We start from the raw sequence: 15,619 nt of genomic DNA, 5'->3' as shown, positions 1-15,619 counted from the left end.
CTAGAAAGCGTGGCCCTAAGGATGATAGTACCCTTAGGCTAGTTTTGTTAAAGGCAACCAACCATCAAGATTTTGCTATATGAAGTAAAGGCAGTGCCATACTGTCTTTGGGGTGATGTATCCAAGCATACCCTCTGTTGATACATTGATTGCTTGATTGCTGAAATATCTATAATCAAAATTGCAGAAATGCACTGCACTTTGATTGATGTGAGCATCTGGGGTGGGCCTTTGTGGGTCAGGTCCTCAACGTCCTCCTCCTCCGTCTTGTATTGGACACCAACAGCAGCAATGGCGTTGTAGCACTTTATTAAATAAGGAAAAGAGGGCATGCAATACAAGATTCATAAGGAATAACATATATACTGAGGACCCAACCCACAAAGGATGCACACATCAATCAAAGTGCAGTTCATTTCTCCAACTTTAGTTAAATATATTTCAGCAATCAAGCATCTGATCTTTCAACAAAAGGTATACTTGGATTCAGTGTCCGAGTGCCAGTATGGCACTGCCTTTACGTCACATAGCAAAATCCTGGTGGTTGGTTCCCTTTAAGTGCTCTGGGTCGAACAAAGCACTTAATGCTTCATTTGCATATTATGAATATTGTGAATCTCTCAGGATACAGGCAACAGTTATGTTCACATGTGGCGTTTTTCCATTTTTTTTTTTTTTAAGCTAAAACTTTCACTCTTGGCAGTAAAAAAAAGCTGCTTGTAAAACACAGCTGTATTTTTGCTGCTTTTTTCCCCCCACATTTTTCAGGCGGATTACAAACGTGATTTGTCTACAGTACATGTTCACAAGGTTAGTTTTAGTCACCAAAAAGGCAGCACAAATGTTATGTTGTTTTGTTTTTTTGCTACATTTTTGCAATTTTTCATTGCTTTCTGTGAGTGAAAAACCTGAGGTTTCTGAAATTCCATAGTTTTTGCAGGTACTCTAAAACACTGATTCTTTTCTGCGGGGAAAAAAAAATGCTGCAAAAGTGCCCTGTGTGAACATAACCTTACGTAGAAAAGCGTTTATCTTTCACTGACCTATATGTTCAGTTTAGGGGGGGGTTAATCTTGCTGACAGATTGCCTTTAAGTGCATTTCCCATATATTTTATATCTTACGTCTTCATTTTTTTAAAGCTCTCTGATGTCAGAGGATGACAATATTTGTGTTACTTCTCTCAGTGAGGAGGTGCCTAGAGATTACTACATTTTACTGACATGGACACATTGAGAGGGTGATACCTGCAGTGCTTAGCTCATTGGATCCAGCTCTCAGTATTGGATCTGTACAGGTTTTCATTTCCACCTCTGTATATAGTCCGACATGTTCTTCTCCACTGGCAGCGCACATAGAACTTAAAATTGGTGATGACTTAGAATCCGCTGTCCGCTCCGGCCCTGGTTGATGCCTTGTGTCATTTTGTTGCCCAGTAGCATTTAATCTTATGTGTTTCTTGAGGAGTGGGAGACGTGAAACATGTCCCCCCTATCACTTATGAAGTGTGGGTTTCTCAGCATCCCTTCTTCCTGTTTCCATGGCGACAGGCAGGAGTTATATTGCATCCCAACCTGTTACTAAGCTGGGAGTAAAGCCTTGTTATTCCCATGGGATGCTCCCCCCCTCCCCGATGTATCTGAACATCAAAGCCACTGGAGTTATTTGAAAGTATATTAAACCCTGGCCTATGTGTCATTCTTGGTATGCCTTACAGTGTGTATTCAAGGATTATACTTTACTAGAAGGTGGCCCGATTCTACGCATCGGGTATTCTAGAATTTACGTATTGTGTAGTTCATGTATGATTTTTGTTATATATATAGATGTTGTTGTGTGTAGTTACCAAGTGTTTGTGTAGGGGCTGTACATGTTCTGGGTGTTGTCTGGGTGTGACGGGGGGTGAGAGCGGTGTTGTATGTGTGTTGCATGTGTTGCGTTGTTTGTGGAGCGCTGTGTGTCTGTAGCGTTGTGTGTGTGTTGCGCGGTTTGTGTGTGTGTGGTGTGTTTTGGGGGGAGGTATGTTTTGTGCAATGTGTGTGTTGTGCGGTATGTGCGTATATTTGTGTGTGTTGGGTGTTGTGTGTGTGCAGCGTTGTCTGTGTGTGTGGGTGTCTGTGTAGGGCAGTTGTTTGTGGTTCCCAGTGTGTGTGTGTGTGGTGTGTGGTGTGTTGTGCAGTGCGCGCGCGTGTGTGTGTGTGTGTGTGTGTGTGTTGGGGGGAGGTGCGCACTCCCAAACGTGCTCCATCCCCCATGCAGCGCACTCCCCATCGTGCTCCATCCCCCATGCAGCGCACTCCCCATCGTGCTCCATCCCCTATGCTGCGCACCCCCCATCGTGCTCCATCTCCCATGCTGCGCACTCCCAAACGTGCTCCATCCGCCATGCTGCGCACTCCCAAATGTGCTCCATCCGCCATGCTGCGCACTCCCAAACGTGCTCCATCCGCCATACTCCGCACTCCCCATCGTGCTCCATCCCCGATGCTGCGCACCCCCCCATCATGCTCCATCCCCGATGCTGCGCACCCCCCCATCGTGCTCCACCCCCCAGCATCAGCCTCTCTGCCCCCAGCATCAGCTTCTCTGCCCCCAGCATCAGCCTCTCTCCTCCCAGCATCAGCCTCTCTCCTCCCAGCATCAGCCTCTCTCATCCTAGCATCAGCCTCTCTCCTCCCAGCATCAGCCTCTCCTCTCTGTCCCCAGCATCAGCCTCTCTCCTCCCAGCCTTCCCCAGCATCAGCCTCTCTCCTCCCAGCCTCCCTCCTCCCACCCTCCCCCAGCATCAGCCTCCCTCTCCCAGCCTCCCCCAGCATCATCCTCCCCCAGCATCAGCCTCTCTTCTCTCAGCCTACCTCTCCCAGCCTCCCTCCTCCCAGCCTCCCTCAGCATCAGCCTCCCTCTCCCAGCCTCCCCAAGCATCAGCCTCCACGAGCATCAGCCTCTCTCCTTCCAGCCTCCCCCAGCATCAGCCTCCGCCAGCATCAGCCTCTCTCCTTCCAGCCTCCTCCAGCATCAGCCTCCCTCTCCCAGCCTTCCCCAGGATCAGCCTCTCTCCTCCCAGCCTCCGTCCTCCCAGCCTTCCCCAGCATCAGCTTTCCCCTCCCAGCCTCCCTCAGCATCAGCCTTCCCCAGCATCAGCCTCTCTCCTCCCAGCCTCAGCCTCTCTCCTTCCAGCCTCCCCCAGCATCAGCCTCTCTCCTTCCAGCCTCCCTCAGCATCAGCCTCCCCTTCCCAGCCTTCCCTAGGATCAGCCTCTCTCCTCCCAGCCTCCTTCCTCCCAGCCTCCCCCTCCCAGCCTCCATCAGCATCAGCCTTCCGCTCCCAGTCTCCCCCAGCATCAGCCTCCCCAAGCATCAGCCTCCACCAGCATCAGCCTCTCTCCTTCCAGCCTCCCCCAGCATCAGCCTCCCCAAGCATCAGCCTCCACCAGCATCAGCCTCCCTCGTCCCAGCCTCCCCCAGCATCAGCCTCCCCCTCCCAGCCTCCCCCAGCATCAGCCTCTCTCCTCCCAGCATCAGCCTCTCTCCTCCCAGCATCAGCCTCTCTCATCCCAGCATCAGCCTCTCTCATCCCAGCATCAGCCTCTCTCCTCCCAGCATCAGCCTCTCCTCTCTGTCCCCAGCATCAGCCTCTCTCCTCCCAGCCTTCCCCAGCATCAGCCTCCCTCCTCCCAGCCTCCCCCAGCATCAGCCTCCCCCAGCATCAGCCTCTCTTCTTCCAGCCTCCCCCAGCATCAGCCTCTCTCCTTCCAGCCTCCCCCAGCATCAGCCTCCCTCTCCCAGCCTTCCCCAGGATCAGCCTCTCTCCTCCCAGCCTCCGTCCTCCCAGCCTTCCCCAGCATCAGCTTTCCCCTCCCAGCCTCCCTCAGCATCAGCCTTCCCCAGCATCAGCCTCTCTCCTCCCAGCCTCAGCCTCTCTCCTTTCAGCCTTCCCCAGCATCAGCCTCTCCTTCCAGCCTCCCTCAGCATCAGCCTCCCCTTCCCAGCCTTCCCCAGGATCAGCCTCTCTCCTCCCAGCCTCCTTCCTCCCAGCCTCCCCCTCCCAGCCTCCTTCAGCATCAGCCTTCCCCTCCCAGTCTCCCCCAGCATCAGCCTCCCCCTCCCAGCCTTCCCCATGATCAGCCTCTCTGTTCCCAGCCTCCTCCAGCACGCCGTGCTCCTCTGCCGACACTCACACACCCGATCGCATCCACTCACACACACCCGATCTCATCCACTCACACACACCCGATCGCATCCACTCACACACACCCGATCGCATACACTCACACACACCCGATCGCATACACTCACACACACCCGATCGCATACACTCACACACACAGACACTGACGATATCGCACATACGCGCTCAGACTCACAACATCCGGAGATACCACATGCCTCTGGCCATGTGATCCTCCGTCAGGTCCTGGAAGGTCACAACAGCACAGTATCGAGGCCGAGAAGCAAGCGATATCGCCGGATGCTGTGAGTGTGTGGATGCGATGTGAGGTGTGTGTGAGGTGTGTGTGAGAGTGAGTGCGATCTGATGTGTGTGTATGTTTGTGTGTGTGCTGTTATGTGTGTGCGTGTGGATCTTCCGCCGCAGCAGGACCTTGATGCGCTTGTAACCATGCGAGCATGGTTACCAACGTATCCACACCACTCCCGTGCGAGCGGGGGCCGGGGGGGGGTGGGGGTGGGGGGGGAGTACAGTACTCACCTCCGTGACAGCCGTGTCAGTTCGGGGAATGCGCGGGGGAGGGGGGGGGAGTACAGTACTCACCTCCGTGACAGCCGTGTCAGTTCGGGGAATGCGCGGAGGGAGGGAGGGGGCGGGGCCAGAGCTAGCGTGCATTGCGTGAGGGGGGCGGGGCGTGGCGTGGCCGAATTGCCAATGCCTGCAGGGTGCCGGGGCGAGAGGCCAATCTGTGGGGGGGGCGGAGCCTGGGCGAGCGGCTGGCCAATCCGTGTGGGGGCGCAGCCTGGGCGAGCGGCCAATCCGTGTGGGGGGGCGGGGCCATGGCGAGCCCAGCGGCCAATCAGCTTTGTGTCACCGTAAGGACACAATTTTGGAGCATGACAGACAGACAGATAGACAGACAGACAGACAGACAGATAGATAGACAGACAGATAGACAGACAGACAGACAGACAGACAGAATAAGGCAATTATATATATATAGATACCTTTTTTTTAAGTAGTTACAACACGTCTCTCATTAAGATAACACACGAGTCCTTTAGGTGTCCTCTGCCATCAAGATTTACAAGCCCTTTGTACATTTTGCGCTTTCCCTTCACTAATATTTTGCTATATCTCCGCTCGAGATTTCACATCTGACAACTAACCAAGTAGGAAAGAGATTCATTTACCTATTTATTTATTTATTTACCTCCTTTTTTGACAGATCAGTATATACACTTGTCAGGGACATACATACAAATTATGAGGCTCCAAGTTCTAATTGCCCCCCTTCCCCCGAAAAAAATATTAAAAAAATAAATAAATAAATAAGTGTATATATATATATAATATATATATATATATAAATATATATATATATAAATAATAATAATAATAATAATATACACACACTTGGCTGGGTCACGTAATAAATACTCACCTCTCCTCTTTCCCCACTGCTGCAGTCTTCAGTGGCGTGTATTCTGTAGCTGTGCACATCTCGGCACAGCGGGGTGCGCAGTAGTGGCGTCATTGCGCTCACTGTCCTGAGATGTCAGAGCGCAGGCATAGTGGGAGAATGATGAAGGGAGTGCGCGTCAACTGAGTGCTCCAACTTTCATCATTGCTTTCAGCTGTGCCAGTATCTGTGATGCCGATACAGTTGAAAGTGCGATGTTTGGTTGGGGCCCTGTGCCGGTAATTTCACCATCCCCTACTCACAAGTCCCATTACATCCTCATGAGATGCTGGTAAACCACAGCAAATGTCTTCCATATCCAGAAGGAGTCAAGAGTACAAAGCCTCCTCCACACTGCACAGCCTCTTCCCCTCCTAAGTCCCATGTCTCTTGGCATTGTGGATCATATGAAAGAACTGTTTTGCATACTTTCTGGGAATATCAGAAGTTGACCACATTTTGGGAAATTGATACATCACCTTGATATAAACAGACTGTACTCCACCCCATGACACCAGGCCTCTTTCGGCATCATTTGTGTCACGGGGTATATGATGAATTGGAGAGAGGAGCGCATGTGAAGAATTTTCAGGGACAGTATAGTTGGGGAGGATGGAGCCACTCACCTGGCGTGGTTGTGCACCCCTGCACAACCGCGGCAAAAGCGGGGATAAAGGCTGTTACGGGTGCCAGGACGCTGGTCCGGATAAGTCTGTCTGTGAAGGCTGGAGCTTCACGGAACGGTCATGTGACTGATCACTGGGGAACCTGCATGCCGCTGAACCTATTTGTGGTAATTGCCTCCAAACAAAGCAGCTCCTGACGTGGATCCCACACAGAGAAAATGAATCAAAGAAAAGGTAATATCATGGTCCGAGGGAGCGCTAAGGAGGCCAGTTTAAATGGTGAGTTTAAAAAGTATTTTCCTTTATTTATTAACCTGGCAGGTTATAAAGAAAAATACTTTTTAAACATAACATTTAACCTGGCCTCCTTAGCGCTCCCTCGGACCGTGATATTACCTTTAAATTGACAGGGTATAAAATGACAGAACTGTGGGTCCTTGGCTGGCCCACAGACTTGAAAGACTGCACTGTCCCTTATTTCAGAGATAGGCTTGATGGTAGCAAGGCCTGAGCCCCCAGCGTGACATTGACTCCTCTCCGACCCTTGATCTTACTCCCCCTCTCCCCTACCCTTGGGGAAGGCTGGAAATGCAGTAACAAAACCCCACAGAAACGACACGGACAAGGGAGAGTAACAACTCGTAAACACTGCACTCAAACACAAAGGAGAGACTATACGTGTTCAGGTCAATAAAAAAGGAGGTGAATGCACAACAGGGAAACTTCCACACCACTTAAAATGGTAACTACAGATCACCACGCACTGGATCACCACCAAGACCAGAATTGCTGGAGCTAAGCTGAAGCTATAATCGTCGCTGAGTAGCAAGGTCCAGAATCTTATATAAGGAGATGACTGTGATTGGTAATTAGCAAATAGAGTTCCTCAGGTCAGCAGGAAAAAAACTCCTGCAGGACTGAGGAACAGAGTACATGAAACAGCTGACGCCAAGCTCTGGCAGGACAACTAGGAGACATCAGGTTGCCGGTCAAGCTCTGCAGTGTGAACAGAGCCTGACGCCGCCATGACACCTAATGAATCTGGACCTGAACATTGCATGACAATTTGTGCATCAACTTTCTACAATAAATCGATTATTCGTGGCTCATTCTTGCACTCTGGCTTTTTGACACCCACCTAGACTAGACCTTTGGCTTCAATATGTTCAGGACATGTACAAATTTAGGATCTTCTGGCCCACAGGGAAGAAATAACAGATTCTTCGATTGGCATTAATGACTATTTGCAAACGCTAAAGAATATGTAACTTACTGAACTAAGAGATTACCCAATATGATATTGTCTGAATCCCTTTGGTGATCGCCACACAGTGAATCCCTACATCTCATCATGGTTATTAGTATTCTTTCATTTATTCGTGTATTTATTTATTTCTTTTTTTCCTATCTGACCTATTTTCTGTTTCCTCCTCCCCTCTTTCCTTTCCAATTCCTATCTACCCCCCTCCTCTATTCATAGGGCTCTTTCATTATTGTACATTATGTGAACAAAACATTTATATAAACTCGCTATCTCAATTCATTGCTTCCTTTTTCGTTACCGTCAGCCAATGTGGTTCTGGACTCCAATACCGATGCTTGTCTATTTCTTATTTATTGTGTTTTTCTTCACTGACCAATATACTGGCTGTCTGTACTTGTCTAATTATACAATCAACCTTTTTTCTTGGTTAAAAACATAAAAAAGAATAAAATAAAGAAAAAAGCAGACATTCTATCAACATGAATGTCCAGGGGGCCTTGCATTCCCCATTGTAGCTGTCAGTCCGCTGCAGTGTTTGAAAGAAGAGGATCATCTTCTGTGAACATATTTACCTAGATATTATTATACTGTAGTATAAGCTATCAATGTATAATCGCTGGCGGTCCAAACGGTTAGCAAGATGATGAGGGACAGGAGCAGATATATTGGTGCAACCTGTGCAGCTTCACATGGGCTCAATAGGTCAGTGTCATCTTGAAGGTAGTTTTTTACCATCAATTTTATGACACATAAGGACTTCAGCTAGTAGATGTAAAGGGGTATTCTTATCTCCAAGATCCTATCCCAATATGTAGTAGGTGTAATAATAATAATATTAGCAAATACCTCCAATTAGAAATGTAGTATAGCTGTCCTAATATAGCCATGTTTCTCACCTCATGTGCAGGGCATTGCAGCCTAAGTATCCATGGTTACGACCACTCATAATGACAGTTAGTTAGTTGCTCGTGCTCATAACCATGGATAGCTAAGCTGCAATGTCCTGCACATGAGGTAAGAGATATGGCTATATCAGGAGAACTATACTACATTTCTAATTGGAGGTATTTGCTAATATTATTATTACACCTTCTACATATTGGGACAAGATCTTGGAGATGGGAATAGCCCTTTAAGTTAATACTAATAAGTATTGGTGGATTATTAGAGAGAAATATTAGGAGATAAATATTAGGTGCTTTATGATCAGCCATGGGATTAGAGGGGTCCCAAAGACATTTCTTTCCCTAAGGGCCCTCTACTGTCTATATCTGCTGCAGAGGAGGCAGAAATATACACTTAAGCACTATATAATATAATATACCCCCTCCCTGCATTATCCTGCATAGTAGCACCCATGTATTCTACAACTGCACCCACTCAAGAAAACAATGCCACTGAGCTTCAATACCAGACAAGCCACATGGACATCACTGCGTCGGGCACTGTATTACGCAGCTATTGTACCTTTCTAGCCTTCATTGAAAGTAACAGAAGTTGGAATAAGTATGGATAATTCATTCAAGGTCTATCCTAAGGAAACTGTTGGAGTTCCAAGTAAAATTCTTTCCAGTACAAGACGTCTGATAGGTGTGGGTAACAGTGGTCAGTCCATCACCAATCAGCAGAATGTATATTTATTTTTTTTTTATTCCTGACAGGGCACTTTTATCCTTGTTGGAGTGGAGCAACCGTGCACATGCTCAACTGCCGCTCCAATTCCTTTACTATGCGGTGCCAGAAATAGAGGTCACCAGCCCCATAGGTTGTGAACTGAGTGATGGTCAAGCACGAGCACTACCGCTCCATTCCTTTACTATGCGGTGCCAGAAACAGAGTGCAGCAGTCACCTGCCCCATAGGTTGTGAACTGAGCGGTGGTCAATCACGAGCACTGTCGCCCCATTCCTTTACTATGCGGTGCCAGAAATAGAGGTCACCAGCCCCATAGGATGTGAACTGAGTGGCGGTCAAGCATGAGCACTGTCGCTCCATTCCTTTACTATGCGACTACCAGAAATAGTAGAGTACAATGCTCACCAGGCCCATAGGTGTGAACTGAGTGATGATCAAGCACGAGCACTGCCGCTCCATTCCTTTACTATGCGACTACCAGAAATAGTAGAGTACAATGCTCACCAGGCCCATAGGTGTGAACTGAGTGATGATCAAGCACGAGCACTGCCGCTCCATTCCTTTACTATGCAGCTGCCAGAAATAGTAGAGTACAATGCTCACCCGCCCCTTTGGTGTGAACTGAGTGACAGTCAAGCACGAGTACTGCCGCTCCATTCCTTTACTATGCGACTACCAGAAATAGTAGAGTACAATGCTCACCAGCCCCATAGGATGTGAACTGAGTGGCGGTCAAGCACGAGCACTGCCGCTCCATTCCATTACTATGCGGCTGCCAGAAATAGTAGAGTGCAGTGGTCACCAGCCCCATAGGTGTGAACTGAGTAGCGGTCAGTCACAAGCACTGCCGCTCCATTCCAATAGGATAAAAGTTTCCTGTTTTGCCGATTGGTGCAGGTCTTCACAGTCTGACCCTGAACAATCAATGCGTTATTACGTATCTTTTGAATAGGTGATAAATTATTTTCACCAGAATAGATTCAGGTATGTAGACAATACATTGTGCGGATATACCTACCAATTTCCATGCTTTAAGCCGTCAGAAACATTCCCTCCTTTTAACATCTGGTTATGTTCCTATTTTATATCTTATCGATATATCTATGATAGTATATTACCCAGCTTATCTTTTATCTTTTTTTGTTATTATTATTATTATGTACTCTCCCATTCATGTCACTCATATGATAAGTGAAACAATGTATGCAAAGTTTGACAATGGTATGATTTACTCATATACAGAACTGCCACTGTATGGAGGGACCTGAACCCATTTTGGGGGGAAGAGTTTACCCTGCACCTCCCACTTGGCTTCCATACCCTCTCTTTCTATGTGATGGATGAAGACACAATTGGGTGAGATTAATTTTGTCTTGTGCTGGATATCTATGTAATGCTACATTTATATGTTCCATCCATGTCTTCACCTGTAGTACAACATCTGCCATGTTACATCATCCTAAACATTGTTTTCCTTTGTTACAGACATGATGATGTAATTGGCAAGATATCACTTAGCAAAGAATACATTGCATCACAACCACGAGGTAAGCTCATTCTATTGGTGGTCATAAACTTGTTGATTAGGCTAAATTCACACATTGCAGATTTGCTGTTGATAAACACTACATACATAATTAAATTGATGTACTGTATTAGACCTGATGCAGCTGGTGCACTTGTGGCGCCCCTGAGGCTTCAGTCGCCACAGGGTACTGCATCTCCCTTAAGATGTAGTACTCATCCTGGGTAAAGAGAGGTTAATCGCTGGTGCTTCTCACATTCACACACTAGTAATGTGTCAGTCGCGAATGATCCGACACAAATATCTGGCTCCCTGCTGTGACTGACAGGAGCCGGATCACCAAAGTGAGCCACTAAAATCGCTAAACGGCTCTTTTCGCAGCTGAAACCCCGCCAACCCGCGTCTAAACCTCGCCCACTCCGCGATCTAATTGGTCCCTTGTATAAGTGGGCAGGGTTTAGCCACGGGTGGGCAGGGTTTCAGCGGCGTCACTATAATCTTAAATATGTGTTCACCTGGGGTGAACACATATTTAATAACGAGCCGAGAACGATCTGAATGAGCCGGCTCTTTTTGGTGAGCGGAGCCATGGGAACCGGATCACCAAAAAGAGCCGGACTGCCCATCACTATCACACACCAAACACAATTAGGTGTTTTCCCACCGGGGGGATGGCCTGGGGTAGATAGGGGGGTGGCCATCACGAACTATGGGACTTTCCCGGTCACTAGGACAACCACCTGGGGGGGCGGGCACCACTTGGGAAAAGGGAAGAAGCATCTTCACACTTGAACAGTCAACCCCGGGCACAGCTTGGGGTGAGAGACACAGTCAGGACATCGGTCCAATCTTCTTTTACCTCACACTTCTGTGAGCACCATAGGACCCGTGGTTTGGAGCAGGTAGCTCAGCCTGGGTTCTCTACAGCTATACGGGATTCCAGGATCTGCGAAGAGTGCAGGAAACATTCCACATACACTGGTATTGGAGGGACCACGACCAGAAAGGACTCACAGTGGGAACAGCAGCGGTGACCTTGAATTGCTCGGGATCGGCTGGGGCCCATCACGACGGTCACCGGTATCTCCCAGGCGAACTGGGACTGTGAGTAAAGAAACATGAAACCCGCAGAGACTGTGTTCGCCTGTCCTTGCCGTCGCCATCGCCCCATGCTTCGGCGCCAGCCATCACTACTCCCCTCATCATCCTCCCCGGGGGCCCACACCAGCTGTGGGGAGCAGAACCACCTTTGCTGCTATAACCATCTGCCCCAGAGGACAACAGCAGCAGCGGCAGCTAACCCCTGGCCGCGTACCACACAGGTGGCGTCACGAGGCAAACATCATTCCACCAGCATCATCTTTATCCCCTTTTTTTTGTGGACACCTCGGGGTCATGAAACCAGGCAGGGCCACCCGTGACATCCCCTGACCCTCACCCTGTGACGTGTATTTCCCCTGACCCCGTGGGGTGCTCCATACTTTGAAAATCCACATAATGGCTGTATAATCCTGATAATAAATATTTTAATTTTAGAAAACATTCAAAAAGTATTATACATCCATTCTGACATGTATTTTCATAGCAAGTACTTCAGCTGCAACAGGTCTACATTAATCAAGACCCTCGTGTCTATCTTGTTAATACTCCTAAGGCCACGCTCACATGAGTGTGAAAAACGGACGAGTACAATGCGAGAAAATCTCGCATTGCACTCGGACAATGTTAGTCAGTGAGGGAGAGCAGTTGGTCAGCTTTTCTTGTATCCAGATTCTGGATGAGAGAAAAGTCGCAACATGCTGCGATTTGATCCAGAATACGTCCGAGACTCGCCAATACAAGTCAATGGGTGCGAGGAAAAAACTGATGTCACACGGACCATCCTAGTGACATCCGTTTTTATGGATACATTACTATCATGTAGTAGAGAACACTTTAAATGCTCCTGTACATGACTTTAAATTAGTAACAGCTGCTCTGGAAAAAAACGGATTGCACACTGACAGCACACGAATGAAAAGTGAGAACAAGTCGTCCTACTCTTGCAAACGAGAATGGGACCGGTTTTTCATATGTTCGTGTGAGTCCAGCCTAATAAGCCCCAGAAAAAAAGTGCATTTTGTTCTCCAAACACAGATGTTCCTCAATGTCTACAACTGTAACTCTATTCGGCTGTCCATCATTTGGTTTGCACTTATTATCTACCAATAACCATAATACTAGGACTTTTGGTACTATCAGATTCTTAGGCGGGCTTTGCACACTACGACATTGCAGGTGCGATGTCAGTGGGGTCAGATCGAAAGTGACGCACATCCGGTGTTGCTGTCGATATCAAAAGCGTCGTTATCATATGATCGGTGTAGGGTCCGACATTCCCATAATTTTGCAGCCACGACGGTACGATGTTGTTCCTCGTTCCTGCGACATCACACATCGCTGTGTGTGAAGCCGCAGGAGCGAGGAACATCTCCTACCTGCGTCCCGGCTGCAATGCAGAAGGAAGGAGGTGGGCGGGATGCTCATCTCCGCCCCTCCGCTTCTATTGGCCGCCTCCCGTGTGACGTCGCTGTGATGCCGCACGACCCGCCCCCTTAGGAAGGAGGCGGGTCGCCGGCCAGAGCGACGTCGCAGGGCAGGTGAGTGCATGTGAAGCTGCCAAAGCGATAATATTCGCTACGGCAGCAATCACAAGATATCGCAGCTGCGACAGGGGCGGGAACTATCGCTGCAGCGTCGGTAACACATTGTTACTGATGTCGCAGCGTGCAAAGCCCGCCTTAATGTCTGTATAGCAAGCTGAATTTCTTTACTACTAGAACTTTGCAGATCCAGCTGATGTGATGTGTCAGAAGACTGTCAAGATGAGCAGCGGTGACTTCTACACACCTGAGACATGACTGCAGAGTCCCTTTTGGCCTTATGCTGCATGTAGTTGATAAGACTTAAAGGTGTTACCCGATGTTCTGATAAAAGACTGCAGTCAGACTTCTCAATCCTTCATTATGCAGTGTGCATGCTGTCAGGAATTACATGCTGACTAGACTAGCTTGGTTTCTCCAAATTTACTTGTATTGAAAAAGGCTGAGCACGGCTAGTCAGAATGTGTTCGTAGATATGCAAATCTTATACTTGCAATTACGTTATCAACTACTGTGACCAGCAATACCGGGAAATCATGACGCTGTGCTCACCACACGCTATCAGAATTTACATGCTGATTAGACTAGCTTGTTTTCTCCAAATTCACTTTTATTGAATGAGGCCAAGCAAATCTAGTCAGAATGAGGTCATAAAAATCATGTTACTAATCACTATCCCCAGCAATACCAGGAAATCATGACAGTGTGCTTACTGCACGCTGTTAGAATTTACATGCTGACTAGATTAGCTTGGTTTTTCCAAATTCACATGTATTGAAAAAGTCCGAGCGAGTCTAGTCAGAATGTGGTCGGAAATATGCAAATCTCATACTTGCAATCACGTTACTAACCACTATCACCAGCAATACCGGGAAATCATGACAGTGTGCTCACTGCATGCTGTCAGAAATTACATGCTGACTAGACTAGCTTGGCTTCTCCAAATTCACTTGTATTGAAAAAGGCTGAGCACGACTAGTCAGAATGTGGTCGGAAATATGCAAATCTCATACTCACAATCACGTTACCAACCACTGTGACCAGCAATTTTTCCTTAACCTGCCATATGCTTCCAGAGATATCGGCCTTTGTAACAAGTCCTAATAATTTGGTTTTAAACAAGGGGGTGTTTCTCACAAGACAATAATCCAGAGCAACCTAAAAACCAAGTAAAGGCCATAAAAAATGGCAGATGTAAAAAGAAGAAAAAAGAAAAATACTCAGGAGAGCAACGGGAATAAAATAAGAGCAAAAACTGGACACTTTTGACTTCATGCCAGATCCTCTTTAAAAGCAATGTACATTGCATTGGCAGGTGAATAGTCAGTACCTGGATTTTGCCGTTTCTTGATTTCCATACTACTTACTTATTGTCGAGATCACTTGAGATCATAAGTCTTGATGGTTATGAAACTGATTAGCTGTAACTGAGATTTTTTTTTTTTTTAGGTATTGATAGCTGGATTAACCTTAGTCGTGTGAACCCAGATGAAGAAGTCCAGGGAGAGATTTACCTTGAGCTGCATATAATGCAAGACCAGCACAAGAGTAACTTGCACTGCCATGTTCTGGAAGCAAGGTATATAAAGCACTGTGAAAAAAGTGCACTGAATGATGAAATCTGTCCTTTGTATGCAATGGGCGCCATTTCAAATATTGCTGACCGTCAGAAAAGATATGCAAGAAAAATAAAGTTGATCGACACATCCAAAAACTAAATCTTCACATTTCATTCCATAAGTGGTAAACTATTAAAATCCTGGTAAAAGCATGAGTATTTTAATTGTTTAAACACTTACGGAATAAAATTTGAAGATTTTATCTATTTTTTGGATGAGGCCATCATTGTTATTGGATATATAAAGTACTATTGTATTCCAAAGTGGGGCTAAGACCTTACAACACTCAGTTGTTCTAGATACCTGAAAATTAGTATTAGAGCATTCCCCCCCCCAAAAAAAACCCCTTAAAATGTGAGTCATTCATATTGTGCTGATTACTTATATGAATACAAAGTGTCACTTCCTTTGCTGGTCATCACAAGGATCCCCTTTTTTTGGTGGGTCATGGATCTCAGAACAGTTTATCACCAGTGAGCTTTAACTTGGAAGGTAATCTGGAAAACTGAACCCCTATGGCCCAAAAGGAAGATAATCATTAATCATGATCCTGATGAGCTAACACTCTCCTCCTAGATCACACCATTTCAATAGTTTCAAAGGACTACAATAATGGGCTACTTAAAGGCCATTTACAGGTCACAGGCTATTTATAAGAAGCATTTTAGCCAACCTTTGCCT

The 15,619-nt window shown here is 47.1% G+C and overlaps 1 protein-coding gene across 2 annotated transcripts in view; it reads left to right on the top strand.

Annotated features, from left to right (window-relative positions):
* RASAL1 (RAS protein activator like 1) overlaps positions 1 to 15,619 on the top strand; it is a 150,229-nt gene that overhangs the window by 24,137 nt on the left and 110,473 nt on the right. For both annotated transcript variants that reach the window (XM_075319996.1, XM_075319995.1), the window contains exons 3-5: positions 10,395 to 10,508; positions 10,638 to 10,699; positions 14,769 to 14,898. In XM_075319996.1, coding sequence (XP_075176111.1) covers positions 10,395 to 10,508; positions 10,638 to 10,699; positions 14,769 to 14,898 — 306 coding nt within the window. The remainder of the gene's footprint in view (positions 1 to 10,394; positions 10,509 to 10,637; positions 10,700 to 14,768; positions 14,899 to 15,619) is intronic.

The sequence above is a fragment of the Anomaloglossus baeobatrachus genome, chromosome 1 (genome assembly GCF_048569485.1).
Source record: "Anomaloglossus baeobatrachus isolate aAnoBae1 chromosome 1, aAnoBae1.hap1, whole genome shotgun sequence".
Taxonomy (NCBI): Eukaryota; Metazoa; Chordata; class Amphibia; order Anura; family Aromobatidae; genus Anomaloglossus; species Anomaloglossus baeobatrachus.
Note: the sequence above shows the minus strand (reverse complement) of the source record. Positions and strands in the feature narration are given on the sequence as shown.